The sequence below is a fragment of the Streptopelia decaocto genome (genome assembly GCF_964273445.1).
Source record: "Streptopelia decaocto genome assembly, chromosome: 12".
NCBI classification, from domain to species: Eukaryota; Metazoa; Chordata; class Aves; order Columbiformes; family Columbidae; genus Streptopelia; species Streptopelia decaocto.
In genome coordinates, this window is record NC_138667.1 from 7,623,360 (window position 1) to 7,638,683 (window position 15,324).

Sequence of the window (15,324 nt, forward strand, 5' to 3'; positions counted from 1 at the left end):
CCCGCCAGGCGGGAGGGCTCCGCCGGCCGCCGTGTTCCCCCCGCGCCGGGGGGCGGAGCTCAGCCCACCTGACGGCGGCGGGCGCTGCTGCAGTGCGCGGAGCCGCCGATCCCCGCTGGCCGCCGGAGCTCCGCGGCCGCAGCCCGCCGTGAGCAGGGGTGCCGGGGGTGTGGGGGGCGCGATCGGCGCGGCGGGCGGGGAGGGACAAAGGCGCCGCCATGTTTGGGGTTTGGGTAGGAAAACAGGCGAGGCCGCCGCGGGGGGGTGTCGAACTCGGCCCGGCGCGCGAGCGGGGCGCGCGGCGGTTCGCCGCCCCCAACCGTCCGCCGTGGCCGCTGCGGGACCCCCCGGGGCGGCCGCGCTCCCCCCGCGCTCCCCCCGCGCTCCCCCGGTCCTGTGCCCCCCCCCCCCCCCCTCGCGGGGCCGCCGGACGTGACCGGCGGGTTCAATTTGTCGCGCTGCCATTGGCTGGCGGGTGGTGAGGGAGCAGGGGCGGGCGGTTTGTGACGTCAGGGCGCTGCGCAGCGCCGGCGGCCGGTATTTATAGGGGCGGAGGGCGCTGCGCAGGAGGAACAAGCGGGCGGGTTGGGCCTGGTAGGGCCTGCGGCTTCATCGCGCCTCATCCCCCTGGAAGCAGCGAAAAAAAGACCGAAAAGCCTCGGTCTGCCTTCGCTGGAGCGTCTCTTCGGCGGCCGCTGAGCTTTTGTTTCCGTTTGCGCAGCGCCTGAGCGCCCTCATCGAGCTTTGTCTTCTTGTGGCCCCTGTTGGGAAGGCGCGGCCAAGATGGACCCTTGTCACACCGAGGAGACTGAGGGCGAGATCCCCGGCCTGGGTAAGGCCCGGCGGCGAGGCGGGGGCGGTGGCGAGGAGGAAGCGGGGTGGGGGTGGGGCGGCCAGGCCGGTGCGGGTTGGGGGAGGGGCGGCCGGTCCCGCCCGATCCGGGGCTCTGGAGCTGCCGAGCCCCGACTTTGGCGCCGGCTGGCGGCGGGAGCGGCGTGCGCGGCCCCGGGAAGGAGGGGCGGCCGCGGGCCGGGCGGGTGGCGGCCTCGCGGCGCGGCCGCGTGCGCCTTTCCCCTCCCCCAACGCCGCGTGTGTCGTGGCGGCCGCGGCTCCGGGCGCTGCGGCGCCCGGGGGGCGGGAGCAGCCATGGGGCTGCTGTCGTGTCGCGGCCTCCGCGTCCCCGCCCGCTCCTGCCGTTGCCGTGCGTGTGGGGCGGGGGAGGGCTTGTTTACTCGGGGGGAAGGTCATAAACAAGATATATTAAAACTATAGTTTATTACAGGTGTAAATTTTGTGGCTACAGTAACGATCATCCTTAAGTAGCATAAATCCTGTGAAAAGAGCAATTGAATAAAGCAGAAGTTGAAAGTGAAGGTTTCTGGACGCCATAACAGTCTCGTCTCAAAATGGTGAACTATGCTAGTTCTTGCAAAACAGCCCTGCCTGAGCGCCTGCTATCTCTGTTTACTGGGTTGTCAGCCGTTGATAACCAGTTAACTCCTCTCTTGTTGAAGCCAGTTATTAGGCAATAATATTTAAAATAAGGATTAAAAAAAAACTTTATTAAACAGCAAAGAATATATATAAAATATCAAAGCACCCCATATTTGTTTCTTTTAACTATACAGAAAATTCTAGCAAAACCCACACAGGTCAGACAAGCAAAACAAAAAACCAAACAAACCCATATTTTGCACTTCAGTCTTGCCTTCAAATAAGCTATACAAGTACGACATTCAGTTAAATTGTTTAAGAATGCATTGATTGTTAGGTTTAACTCTTGAACTTCAGGGATTTGTTATTCAAATCAATTTTCATGCTATTAAGAAGTCAGGAAGGACTTGACCTGTGAAAAGAAGCAGAAATATTTTATTCACTAAAAAAAAACTGCAATAGCAAGACTTCTGTTTCTTTCTTGGGAAACAAGTGCTGTTCTGCCTCTGTGTAATTCATGACCTGAAATGCTTTTCAGTGTAGCAGATGGCAGTGATCCCAAGATTTATAACTTAGTACTAGGTAAAATTGAGTAACTTAGTTATTAAAAACACTTGGATGGCACGTATGAGTGTAGTTTGGTTCATAACTTTTTAAGCTGTTAATTGCTAGTTTCTGTGAGGATACAACTTACCAACAAAACTCCACAGCTGAACACTGTGCTCCCCTCCATAATTCACATGGAGCTGTTCAACTGGGAGAATTTGGCTTGTTTTGAAGGAGCGAATCTTTAACAGTCTCGAGTTTGTGACCCAGAACAAGATGGGGGAAAATGGCTTATATGGTTAGAGAGTTGGCCACTCTTCCATCTTGGAATAACAGCTTTGTTGGGGCAGTGGGGGAAAGGGAGGTTTAAGTGTCCCTGAGTGAAGTAAGTCATGTTATAGCTCTGGAGGGTTGGGAAGAGCCTGATGCCTTTTAAGTTCTAGGGTTTTTTTGTTTTGTGATTTTTTTTTTTTTTTTTTTCCCTGTGGACTGGGCATACAGCACATTGCTCCAGCAGAACATCATCTTTAGGCATTTACTTCTTAAGTCCTACCTTTCATTGAAACTAGTAACCACCATTTTGACTCGAATGACCCATTTATTACCACCTTGTTGCCTCAAATGGTTATTGACTCTCCCAGTTCTATTTAGAAGCGTCAGTTCATGCATTTAGAACTGTGTACAAAGTTCAGCTTTCTGCATTTGTCAGATGTGTTGTGTTCTGTCTGGGAAGAGCCTAGATCCCCAGAATGCATGGGGACATAAATAACTTTAAGACTTTTCTAAAGGCATCATGGCTGACATGAATTGGACAGGATCAATCTGTGAAGTACTGAATAAACAGCATGGCAGTGCAGACTTGGTGGAGAGTAGTTTGATTAGTACTTGCATCCCCCCACAATTGCCCCTCTTTAAAAACAGTTCTGCTTTGAATTGTGAGGATAATGAGGTGGGGTTACATGATTTTAATAATATTTTTTTTTTAAGGAAAGCAAAATGCCTTTTCTTTACCCATGTAGCTTCCTAAGTATATGAGGGTGGCTGACTGTACTAGCCCTGAACAAGTGCTTCATTACCAATTTTAGGAATGTAAATTAGTAACTTATAGCTACTACTGCAGAAGAAAAGCAGATGAAGAAACATACTTACCTTATTAATCAGGTACTCCTGTTTAATCTTATCATTCTTAAAATCTTCATTGACATCCAAAACTAGAATGGGAATCTCTTTAAGGTTCTCAAAATCAACCCTGTTATGTGGAAAAACATCATGCTAGTAAAAATGGTATAAATACTGTCTAGAAAATCTAGCTCTTCCATTTGTTTTCCAAGCCCTCCTAAGGGTGCAGCATTGCTCACATTACCACTTGCACCTGAGATGTTAATGGTGATGCCCGTGACGCAAGTATAAAGCCCAAGTCACTCCTTAATAGCTCTTGTATAACCCAGTCAACACCATATCACCACAACTTTAATGTATTTTGCAAATCTGGCCTTCTAATAATATTTTTATTGTACAAGTGTGTGTGGGAAGATAGTTTAGTCTTCTTTAATTTCCTTTACCTCATTTTTTTGCTATGGAATCAGTTATCAGGAATGTGATTTTAATAAGAGGAAGTGTTTGTTTAAAAAATATCAATTGCCCTCTGTCTCCCCCATCTCTTTCTAGTTAACTACTAATCCATTTACTAAGGTGAAGTTTTAAAGCTTCCTTTGGTGGGGATGACCTCTTAAACATGTAATAAGACTGGTATTTAACATGGCTCAGAGATAAGCAAGACCATTTTGGCTACAGGTTAGGAGCAGATGGGAGCTGTAGTTGTGCAACTGCTTGTATTGTTCTCTCAAAGTAGTTACTCTGCTTCCTAAGTGTGAAAAGCATTTCTAAAATGCAGTAAGTGTGCTGAACAGCTTTCTTGGGGTTGCAGACTTTCCTGCAAAAATACAGGAAATGCTTGCTCTCAAGTTTTGAATGAGTACATAATATAAACATTCCCAAAATTCCAAAAAAACACATTGCCTTCTTGTTTCCTAAGCATTTCAGTCATCCTACATCAAACTTCAGAAAGTAGATGTCACAAATAACATACTTTTCCTGGAATTGTTTTGCTTCCCATTTGGTAGAGTATTTCAGGTTCCTCTAGGGGAAAACCTAAAGTCTGGCTTAGCATTTAGAGATTCCTTACATGAGAAGGAAATTAGGGGTGAATGTAACAGAGATTACTTAGCCACTGTGTTTCTTGTGTGTAATAGTACCTGCCAAAAGCCTGTCTGATGATTGTTTATTTTAAAGCTAGGATTAATATTTAAACCTTGTTGAACTATAGTAATCCTAGTTTAAAGCTAGCTGGGGACTTGCCCTCATGTAATAACTTACATGATCAGCCACCCAAACACAGTCTCAGCTCTGTCCTACTCCAGTGTACTTCCAGTTAAAAAAAAACTTGTATCCTTGCTGCAGTTAGAACTGCACAGCTTTCTAGTTGAAGCTAATGCTTAACAGAGGCTTTAAATTAGATAAAGTTTCATCTCTTGCAAGTTTCTACTTCCCTGCCAACAGATGACCTTCCCTCTATGTGTAACCTACAGTAATTATCTCTGTGCCAAGAAACTTGGAGTGGGTCTAAAGATAAGTCCTTCCAACTGTGCCTAAGTGAAGCTAGACTTAAATCTTAGTTTTATCCCTAATCAACTTTAGTGTAAGGTAGTAAAGAACCTTGTTCTAAGTTGAAACCCCTCTATGAAAAATGGGTTTGTACCTCATAGTCCTTTCGTGAAGCCAGGTTTCATGTTTATTGTGCAGGTTTTCCAAATACTCAAGCTCAATTCCTTGCTCCTCTTCTCTTCCCCGCATCTGTAGCCTTTCCATGCATTTCTAGAAAAAAGGTACAAGCCTGAACATTATACATGTGTTGAGGGCTAAATCAGCCAAACAGATAAAGTGGTCCTTAAATCAGAAGTACTAATGCTAGACATTAGTGAGCATTAACTTCAAATAAATGAGTTAAAATCAGTTTAGGACTAAATGGGGTTGGAAGTTAAACTTGATTCAGAAGTTCAATTTCAGCCTTGGATCCCTGCTGAGAGGTGGATGCTACCAACTGTAGCATTTGCTGGCTCAGAAGGGAGGGGTTTTCATTTGATCTCTGAAATCTGAATTTATGATAGGCTTCCCATTACATTTGGGATGGAGGAGCTAATTCAGTGTTAGTCGCTGAAGTATTATGTCATTAGTACTTAGTTTTTTGTACCCTCTAAAGCTTCTGGATACTGAAGTTGGAGCTGAAATATTTTCATCTTTAGTGAACATACCTGAGGTGTGGTTCTTAGGTAGATCATGCCATCCAGTTCTATATCTGATTCAAACTGATTCAAAAGCCATGTGTGCCAGTCCTGATAAATAGCCCACTCCGTTTCATTAATATTCCCAGACTCAAACAGGTTAGATGCAAATACATATCTGCAATGAAAGGCATTAGTCTCATACCAGGAATTACCAAAGTGAAATAAACCACTTCTCATTGGAACCAGAATTATGGTACAGAAAAAAGGGCTTCCCACTCTTACATCTGTAAAATACTCTTAATACCATTCAGCTCCTACCTGTTGACTCAAACCTGCTTCTTTCAGATACTAGTTTAATATCAAGGGTTTCCCCAGCTCCATGTCTTCAAGCATGAAGACCTGGAGCTCTTAATTTGAACTCTTGTGCTGTGAGAGTACTTACCTGTCACTGTACACAGATCTTTCAAAAAATTGCACTGGATGTTCTGCTTCACGTAGCTTGGCTGAGACAGGTTTTAATTGTGCTCTTACTCGGCTCAAGCAAGCATAGGTCTGAAATGTGTAAGCCCATCTTGTGGGTTTATCATAGAGCATTTGAAGTAGATTTCCTCCGCTCTTCTGAGATGTTGAAAGTTCCTAGGAAACAAGAGAACTTAAAACCAATCTATCTTTTCAATCCAGATTTCTGTAATGTTGAAGTAAGAATTCATGGCCTTGTAATTTTTTTTTCTTAGGAAAACACTTAGGCATAGGAACAAAGGAACTTGTTTCTCAGCTGAGGGTGGTCCTTATGACAGCCTCTTTAGAATAGGTTGTTCATGGAGTTCCACACTTCAGTGTGATTTCTGTGGACTAGGGCTACTTTTTGGATTTAATAGCATCTTCCTAAGTAGCCTTCACAGTTTGAGTGTCTGACCAGTGGGTAAGATAGGGAGGATGATTCTGGATGCTCCAGGCTAAGTATTTTGGCATGACTTTGTGGCCAGTCATTGCAGTTTCCTCTGTTCAGTCTCCCCAAGCCTCAGATCCAGCATGCCTACCTCGTATTCATCCTCAGTTGTCTGGATGTTGCACCACTTGGCGATGGGTTCAGGGATGATCTCCCACTCATCGCTGTGTTTCTCTAGTAGCCTGACAAATGTTGACTTCCCTGCAGCTGCAGAAGATTTGAAAAGTTCACAGAGGGTGTAGGTCAGACTGTGATCTTACTGACAGAGTGGTGGTTGTGAGGTTTCTCAGAGGCTTTGGGCATTGTGTTTGAGGTGTGGAGCTGCAGGGGAAGCTTTGGGCAGCAGGGAATGGGGTTGGGTGCTGGGGAAGGGCTGGCGAGGACCGCCTGCACCTTGCTAGTGGCACGTTTCCAGAAAACAGGTTTAATCTCCGGCGCCAGCAGGCCGTGCCTGGCCTGGCGGCCGATAGGGAGCTGGCGGGGCCGCGGCTGTGCCGCCATTTCAGGAGCGGGCTCCGCGCGCGGGGCGGGAGGACAGGCAGGGGGCGCTGCTGCGCCTGCGCGGCGCTGGGCGAGGGGGAAATGCCGCCGCGCGTGCGCGCCGCGAGCTGGCGCCGGCGGGCGAGCGGGTGACGCAGTTGCGGGGCCGGGCGCGCGGGAGGCGTCTCGCGCTGCCGCCGCCATCGCCCCCGGTGCCGAGGCGCGGAGTGCGCGAACGGTTACGGGGACAGGCGAAGGGGGCTCTGCTGAGCCCTGGAAGGATGTCCAGTCTCTTTAAAGTCCTCCCCAACACACGTCAGTTAGCCGCGAAAGAGGACGTTGCGTCCTTGCGGTGACGGACACCTGGCGTGTCCCGCCTGGGCAGGGCGGTGGCTGTGGACGACAGGGTGCCCCTCCCCCCACCAGGCGATGGCGCCAATTTCTGAGTGTCGCCGAGAGCGGGACTCGGCCCGGCGGCAGCGCATGAGCATCGGCTGCGCTGCCCCCTCGGCAGGATCCCCCCGCTGCCCTGTAGAAGTCGGTGGAAAAGGCCCCCCAGCCGCCTCTTGGCCACCTGTGTCCCTCAGGGCCCCCCTGTCCCCGGAGCCCAGCCGCCCCTTCCCCGCCGCCGCGCTCACCGATGTTCCCCTCGATGGAAATTTTCCTCAGGCGCTTCTGGAAGCTGGAGTCGGGGGAGCCGGCGGGGTAGCGGCAGTGCCGTTTGGCGGGGGTGGACATGGCGGCGCCGAGCGGGAGCACACGGGGCTCCCGGCTGCTCCGGCTCACTTTAAGTGTCCCGCCAGCCGGTGGGCGGGATGGCCGTGTCCCGCCACCACTCCCCGGGAGGAGGCGGAGGCGCTGCCCCCTCCCCCGGCGCGGCGGGTGGCGGCCGCTCCTGCTGCCGCTCCCGCTCTGCTCCCGCCTGGCCGGGGGAGCGCGGCCGCTGCTGCCCGCGGGGCTTTTAAGATGGGTATTAGTGAAATCGAGCAGAGCTTTGTTCAGGAAGTTACAGCAAACCTGTTCCACTTACTGATCTGATTTGCATTAATGTAAACAAGTTCTCGATGTTGTTTGATTTAGAGACAAACTCGAGTATCCTTTTTTTTTTTTTTTCTTTTTTTCTGAAAGCTTTGGGGGGAGGTAGTTGTTAGTAGTGTGGATTGGTATTTGTTAAACTCAATATTTTACATAGTTACATAAGGGATGAGGCCACGTAGGTTTGCAGGCAGCGCAGTGGCTCAGCCGGGGCTCTGGTACCAGCTGGAAGGGAAACATGGCTGGATGGAGGGTGAGGTGCTGCTCTTGGCATCAGTTCTCTGACCTGTGTGGGCAAGTTGAGACATGAACTGCTGGGCTGTCCAGGGTGAAGAAAAGGGGATGGAGGATTCTTAGGTTGTGTGACTGTAGTTATTCCTGTAACTTCTTTTTGCCTGTATAATAATGAGATTCAGGGTGAAATCTAGCTAGGTCTGGTGTGTTTGGAGGAGATGGGAGGGAGTTATATTTCCTTTCTTTTATGATAATTGTGACCCATGTCTCTTCTTTCCCCATCTCCTACAAACACACCAGGCTTCAGTGACCGAAGCGAGCAGATTGTTTCACGTGGGGTAGCGTCAGCATTTGAAGCTGGTAAGTGCTAGTTCCCACACACCTCTTTGTTCAGCCAGACTCCTCACTCTGCCGTGCTGGCGCGGGAGGGGGCGACTGTCGGTAGCGGGGACCGGCCCCCCCCTCCGCGGGCGGGGGGACGGGGGAACAGCCTGCGGGGCATGCGCAGTGTGAGAGCGGCGCATGCGCGCTGCTCCGCCCCGCGCTCTGCGCGGGAGCCCGCTCCGTGGCTTTGTTGGGGGTGGGGAGGTGGTGAGGCAGATGACGCATGCGCACAGGCTACCGGGGCGGTGGGACCTAGACTAGCGAGGACGCATGCGCAACCTGTTGGGAGCGGCGCGGGAAGCGTTTGTGTGGCGGGTGTGTGTCCCGGGGCGGAGCGCAGTGGCAGCACAGAGCATGCGCAGCTGGGGCCCGCGGGGGCGGGGCAGGAGCCCGCCGGGTGTTGATGCGCATGCGCCCCGCCACCGGCTCCCGTCCACGCCGCGGCCCCCCGAGCCCTCCCGGGAGCCGCTCCCCGGCGGCCGCTCGCCGCTCTCCTGTGGGCCACGGGCGCCGTGCGCGTCGACGGGGGCTGCGAGGCGTCGGGCCCGGCAGGGCGGTGTCTGGGGCCAGGGTTCTTTGTGCGGCGGAAGGCCCGGCCCAGCGGAAGCGGGAGCACCCGCCGCCATTTCCTAGCGCGCTCTCGCCACAGGCTCGCCCGCTCGTTGCCGCCTGACCGGGACTAGGCGCTCTCTGGACAGCGGATCAGGCTCGGAGCCCTAGAACCACCGCGGAGCCCCACCATGTGTGCGTGCGGGGACGGGGGCTGGGCGCGGGCCGGGGGGCGGGCCGGCGGGAGCAGCGTGTGTGTGTGCGGTGGGCAGCGGTCCGAGGTAGAGGAGGCTCGGGGGCGGGCGCAGGCCAGGGGGCCGCCGGGCGCTCTGAGGGGGTGCGGGTGGCGGCCGTGCTGGGCAGCTGCTCAGAGGGTCTGCTTTGGTCTTCTCCAGCAACCACAGAAGCTGAGACGGAGCAGAGCCTCACCCCCAACGTGATGCTCAACACGGAGAGCAGCGAGGGATATGTGGTGAAAGTCAGAGGGCTGCCTTGGTCCTGCTCCACCGAGGAAGTGCAGAGGTTTTTCTCTGGTAAGCAGAATTGGGCGGGGGGGAGGGGTGGGAAAGGTGCTGGGCTCTCTTGTCAATTCTGGGTTTCTCCTGGGGACACTGGCAATGAATACTGCAGTGAGAGTTCAGAAAGTGTTCAGGGCACTTCAGTAGCTGGTGAAGCTTGTAATGCAAGAAGTGCCTCAGCTAGGATGCAGTGTGGAAAGCTGTGCTTTTCCTAGCTGGAACTGGGCACAAAGGGGCTTAGTCTGTGCATTGCTGGGATAGCCAAAAAGGAGAAGCTTCCATTTTAAAGAAAGCTTAGAAATTCGTCAGGTTGAACTAAATTAGTTTAGCTCTTGCTATTGTCCTAGTAGGTTTTTTGTGTTAAGTGTTCAGTGTGTGTCCTTTCCCCAAATTATTAGCATAAATAATGGTGATAAATGCACACTTTCTTAAATGGAGACTTCTAATGCTGCTTCAGCAGTTTGGCATAGTTCTAATTTAGTTGATTACACTTAGACTGAGTGTTATTACTCCTTGTTTTACTTCGTGTTGATGAGAGACTCTGAGTTACAATCAAAAGCAGGTAGCATTTTCGACTTGACTTCAAGCAGCAAAGCTTTGAAACTAGATATCTAATATGCATTTATCCTTAATGTCTTGCTAGTTTTCAGAGTTGAGAGGGGTAACTTTATTTTAATTAGCGCCTTAGTTTATTGATCACCATGCATTATAAGAAAAACACTGCTGATTTTGTTTTCTTGATATGATATTTATTTTTTCCTTTTAGAATATCTGAAACTTTTATTAAAGTCACAATGTTCCTGTAATAATTCTGGCCTTGTTTCATTTTCAGATTGCAAAATTCTAAATGGGCCTTTGGGTATCCGTTTCATCTACACCAGGGAGGGCAGACCAAGTGGAGAAGCATTTGCTGAACTTGAATCAGAGGAGGATGTGAAATTGGCACTGAAAAAAGACAGAGAAACAATGGGACACAGATATGTTGAAGGTTTGACTCGGTCTAGTAACTGACTAAATGTATTTGTGCTAGATGGGTTTTTGGTTAATTGCTTTTCTGTCTCTCTAAAATGCATGTGAAAGGCCAAATGAACTTGTGTATCATAAGTTGACTAGTTTCAAGGCAAACTACTTTAAAAAGTGTTGCACATTCCAGAATGCATTAATTCTAAGTGCCTTTTACAGTTTTCAAGTCAAACAACGTTGAAATGGATTGGGTTCTGAAGCATACTGGTCCCAACAGCCCTGATACGGCTAATGATGGTTTTGTACGTCTTAGAGGACTCCCATTTGGCTGTAGTAAAGAAGAAATTGTACAGTTTTTTTCAGGTATGTGGGATAAAAGTAGTAGCTGTAGAACTATTGGTCTATGCCAAAAAAAAAGCACGGATTGCCCAGTAGTACTTCCAACAGTATTTTGATGGGTTTTAAAAGTAAATAAGCAGTTTTCCATTAATTATCTGGCCTTGAGGGATCCATTCTTAAAGTAACTGTTTATTAAATAACAGAGGGAACTCTGAAAAGCTGTCCTGTTTTATACTTAGTGGGACATGCTGTTCCAAGTAAGGATAGCAGAAAACAAGTGTCTTGCTTCCCAAATTAAAAGTGACCAATTCAGATGGGAGGATATTTCTACCCCCAGTCTTAGCCCGTTCACGCCATTCAGTGGAAGATGTAGAACACACTTGCTGTTGGGCTCAGCACAAGGAGCAGGAGCTGATGAGAGGGGCATGTATCCTACACATGGCTGTTTTTAGAACATGGCTTCTTTTAAACTTAGTATTGAATAAGATTCCAGGAAAAAAAAAAAAAAAAGAAAAAAAAATCCAACCTACTGAACTCAATTCCAAATCCAGATTTCCCCCCTCCCCACTCCACTTCCTAGGAAGGGGGGAAACCCCTTGATGTGCAGCTTCAGGTTTTTATGGAGGAAGAGATAATGTCTTTTATTGACTCATTCTCGCTTTTTTGCAGGTGTTGTATTTTTTAAGGAATTTTAATAGCATTCCAATTCAGAAGAATGAAATCTGTTGATTTATCTCAGATTTAACTTGTTAGTATATTCGAAGTAGTAGATTTTTAAATGTCAATGTTAAAATTAGCTGGAATGTTTTGCTGTAACAAGATATGCTTGAGCTTACTGTTTTTGCCTTAAAATACAGTAGAAATATTTCCAGTTTAACAACTTCAGAACTTGTTTTGTTTTGTTTTCTGAATCAGTAATATATTGTGAACAAGAACAATTCCTAAGCATGTGCATTTTAAGTTGTTTCTTACATGGTTAAGTAAATCAAACTTCAAAAGATGTTAATGTACTTAATATACAAAATGTGCCTCTTCTGTTTGGAGACTATGACTTTTGAAATTAGTTCATTTTTTTTTTTCTTAATTGAGCACTCCTAAAGATGAAAAAAAAATAATGCTGAAACTTAATGTTTGCATAAGACTAATTATTTTACCTGAGTAACTTCTAGTAAAAATACTTGTTATATATAAATCTATTTAACTTGCTGTGTTCAAATTTAATTTATATTTAAAAGTTCATCTTAAATACTTTCACAGAATTGAAAAGGTTTGTAATAATATGTAAACTTCTTAATGCACCCTGCATTAGATGCCTTATGTGAGGTGTTGTCCATGACACTCAGAATGTTTCTGTGCTCTGCAGGGTGTGTTAAGAACATAAACTGAATGGTATGTGATCATGGATTTTTGTTGACATGGTTTTTCTTCTAGTGTTGTAGAATCAACATACCATTCACTTACAAGTGTTAAAATTCTGGTGTATTTAAAGCTATAAGAAAAACTCATGACTGGGCTTGTGATGTTAATATTGCCCCCCTACTGGGGTTATTTGTCCTTGGGTTGAAGGGTTGGAAATCGTGCCAAATGGGATAACATTGCCGGTGGACTTCCAGGGGAGGAGTACGGGGGAGGCCTTCGTGCAGTTTGCTTCACAGGAAATAGCTGAAAAGGCTCTAAAGAAACACAAGGAAAGAATAGGGCACAGGTGGGGATGGATGGTTGGTTGGCTATGTCACTTTTCTTATGGTAACCAAGTAAATCCATATTCTCTCTTCTGAAAGTGTTAACATCCAAATAGAAATATTAATTTGGTCTCTAACTCAGGGATAAATAAAAGTACGGCTGATGTGCATGTGGCACAGGCTGATTGGCTTTACCCAAATTGGAAGATAAAATTGGACTATGCTTAATTGTGCTTTGGAAACCTGGTACTAACAGGAGCGCAAAACTGATAGCTTGAAAGAAACAAAGTTGAGAGACTATGGCTTTAACTTCTCAAATAGCACCAATTATGCCTTTAGCTCTAAAGACATGCACAGTACTCTTACTACCATAAGAAAATGTGATACTTTCTAAACTTGTTTTATAAGTTGAAATGTAACAATATTTCTTACTGTATTAATCTTCAATGTAATAAGCATAGCTTTCAAGAAATTGTCACAAAGGGTTTTTATTCTATTTTACTTGTGACTATTTTTCATTGAAGCATGCACTTTTTGCCTACGCTGAATCACTGCAGCATAGGCTGGGTTCACTAGCACATGCAGAGCTTTTTGTAGCATCCTGATGGGTTAAAATCTTGGTGGAGATCGGGTTTTTAACCCTCTATTTACATTGCCATATGAGCAAAACAGTGCTGAGTTGAGTGGACATCAGTCCCTCCTATGTTTTTTTGACTAACACTTTAAATTGGAGGGAGGTGGGTGGGGAATCAATGTTGCTCCCCCACCCTTAAGGCTGGGATACTGTGAAGTATGAGGAGCATGTAAACCCTTGAGTAATTGTAATTTCTTGAAAAAACACTGATTTGGAAGTAATGTAGTGCTTGTAATAGTATGTCATTGCCTACGTAATGTAAAGAAACCTGGCTTAAACTATACTGCCAGTTCTGAGGCTATGACTAAATGGCTTGTTTTAATGTAAAGCTGTGAAGTATTTGTGGCAGGAATTGAAGACTGACTTCTTTCTGTGGAAACACTTCTAGGTACATTGAGATCTTCAAGAGTAGTCGAGCAGAAGTGCGCACTCACTACGACCCTCCACGCAAGCTCTTGGCAATGCAGAGACCCGGTCCTTATGACAGACCTGGTCTGACGCGCGGATATAACAGTCTTGGTAGAGGAAGTAGCTTGGAAAGAATGAGGCGTGGAGCGTATGGAGGAGGTAAGAACATGCAGTCCAAAAGGGAGCTGCTCATCTGAGAAGCAGCAGCCTTTGGGTGTGGTAGTGTCTTCCCTGCTTTGTAACTGCTGGTTTGTATGTGTGCTTGGCTTTATTTCCTCTAGAAAAAATTGGATGTTGTAATACTAGTTGTTTGTAGTGTTTTCATGTATATTGGGTTCTTTCTGTATTTGAAATGAACATGTTGTCCAATCTATTTATAGGTTATGGAGGTTATGATGACTACAATGGGTATAATGATGGCTATGGTTTTGGGTCTGATAGATTTGGAAGAGGTAAGAGATCTCTAATAGGAATAGTAACTGAACTTACGACATGTCTCAAAAGAAACTAAAATACATCTGAAAGACCTAGAATGGACTCTTTTCTCCGCAGGGATGTCGGACCACAGATACGGCGACGGGACGTCCACCTTCCAGAGCACGACTGGCCACTGCGTCCACATGAGAGGTCTGCCCTACAGAGCTACGGAGAATGACATCTACAACGTGAGTTCCAAATCTGCCGCTCCCTCACATGCATGGCTTTAAGATTTGGTGGTTATTGGGCATGTCAGCTGCACTGCAGTTGATGAGTGTTCCTTTAGAGAGCTGCTGTAAAACTGAGCTGTTGCGTTTGGTGCGTTTTAATCTGTCTGACTATTTTGTATGTAGTTCTTCTCACCTCTGAACCCTGTAAGAGTACACATTGAAATCGGACCAGATGGCAGAGTAACTGGAGAGGCAGATGTGGAGTTTGCTACTCATGAGGACGCAGTGGCGGCCATGTCCAAAGACAAAGCAAATATGCGTAAGTGTGACTGTGCTGTAGACATAGCTTGAGAGAAAACACACTGCAGTGTGTGTGGCTGTTACTGGGATGCCAAAGGCTTTATTGCTGCCTTGACTTGCAGTGAGGGAAACTGTGCATGGGTTTGGTGTGAAATGGTCTCATGGCAAAACTCTTCTCTTCCAGAACACAGATACGTAGAACTCTTCTTGAACTCTACAGCAGGCGGAACTGGTGGTGCCTACGGCAGTCAGATGATGGGAGCAATGGGTACGTGTGAGCAGTCTAACTGCACTTCCAAACAAACCCTTGATACTTAAAGGAGCTGGCTCATCTTGTACAGCTCCTGTTTGTTTACACTCCTAACATAAAAACTGATATCCAGCTTTCTGTCTCAATCACGCAGTCAAGGAGTCGGAGGGAGTAGTCCAAGATTGGAACACTAGCACATTGGCAGGTATATAAATGTTTTGAGGATGTTTGAACAATTAACAGGTTGAAGAAGCTGTGGTGCCAAATGTGTGGGGGGGGGGGGCAGTGAGGGGATTGTGGTGGTGTGGAAGTGAAGCAGCAGATGCCTATTCTTTTGTTCTCCTCCCCTTTGTTCTTTTGTCTTCAGACCAGAGCATAGTCTGGTGATAGAGGATGTATCTGTGGTCAGTGACCTGCCATTCAAGCCTCGTCTTGGTGGGGAGGGGAAAATATATTTGGAATTTATAGAAACTGTCTGAATTGCTCTAGCAAACTCCAAAAATGTTTGAAAATTTTAATTGTGTGTTTGCAACGCAAGTCTAAAGCTGCTCTCGTGTCTCTAAAGCAGATACACTTCTTGATACCTGACTAGTTTCATAGAGATCAAGGTCGTGCTTGGTTTTGGGGGTTTTGTTTCTCAGGGCTGGTGGGGTGGGGGTGTATATGCAGGTATGTACATACACTGCTG

The 15,324-nt window shown here is 47.3% G+C and overlaps 2 protein-coding genes across 14 annotated transcripts in view; one reads left to right on the forward strand and one right to left on the reverse strand.

Annotated features, from left to right (window-relative positions):
- HNRNPH1 (heterogeneous nuclear ribonucleoprotein H1) overlaps window positions 1-15,324 on the forward strand; it is a 17,408-nt gene continuing 2,084 nt past the window's right edge. For 3 of the 13 annotated variants that reach the window (XM_082063379.1, XM_082063389.1, XM_082063390.1), the window contains exons 1-12: window positions 555-832; window positions 8,263-8,322; window positions 9,291-9,428; window positions 10,246-10,401; window positions 10,596-10,739; window positions 12,282-12,420; window positions 13,420-13,598; window positions 13,820-13,891; window positions 13,965-14,104; window positions 14,270-14,405; window positions 14,571-14,654; window positions 14,770-14,841. In XM_082063379.1, the coding sequence (XP_081919505.1) occupies window positions 784-832; window positions 8,263-8,322; window positions 9,291-9,428; window positions 10,246-10,401; window positions 10,596-10,739; window positions 12,282-12,420; window positions 13,420-13,598; window positions 13,820-13,891; window positions 13,965-14,104; window positions 14,270-14,405; window positions 14,571-14,654; window positions 14,770-14,841 (1,369 nt within the window). In that variant the 5' untranslated portion in view covers window positions 555-783. Of the gene's footprint in view, window positions 149-554; window positions 833-8,262; window positions 8,323-8,995; window positions 9,091-9,290; window positions 9,429-10,245; window positions 10,402-10,595; window positions 10,740-12,281; window positions 12,421-13,419; window positions 13,599-13,819; window positions 13,892-13,964; window positions 14,105-14,269; window positions 14,406-14,570; window positions 14,655-14,769; window positions 14,842-15,324 lie in introns of those variants that run through there. The other 10 variants (XM_082063384.1, XM_082063380.1, XM_082063386.1 and 7 more) reach the window with 10 other exon arrangements.
- Window positions 1,535-7,517, reverse strand: LOC309444990 (deoxycytidine kinase 2). Its single transcript, XM_082063396.1, has 7 exons — window positions 7,332-7,517; window positions 6,305-6,420; window positions 5,707-5,900; window positions 5,292-5,439; window positions 4,739-4,854; window positions 3,130-3,229; window positions 1,535-1,846 (listed from the first exon to the last, which is right to left on the reverse strand). Exons 1-7 carry the CDS (start codon window positions 7,429-7,431, stop codon window positions 1,823-1,825), a joined length of 798 nt encoding a protein of 265 aa, XP_081919522.1. The 5' UTR covers window positions 7,432-7,517; the 3' UTR covers window positions 1,535-1,822.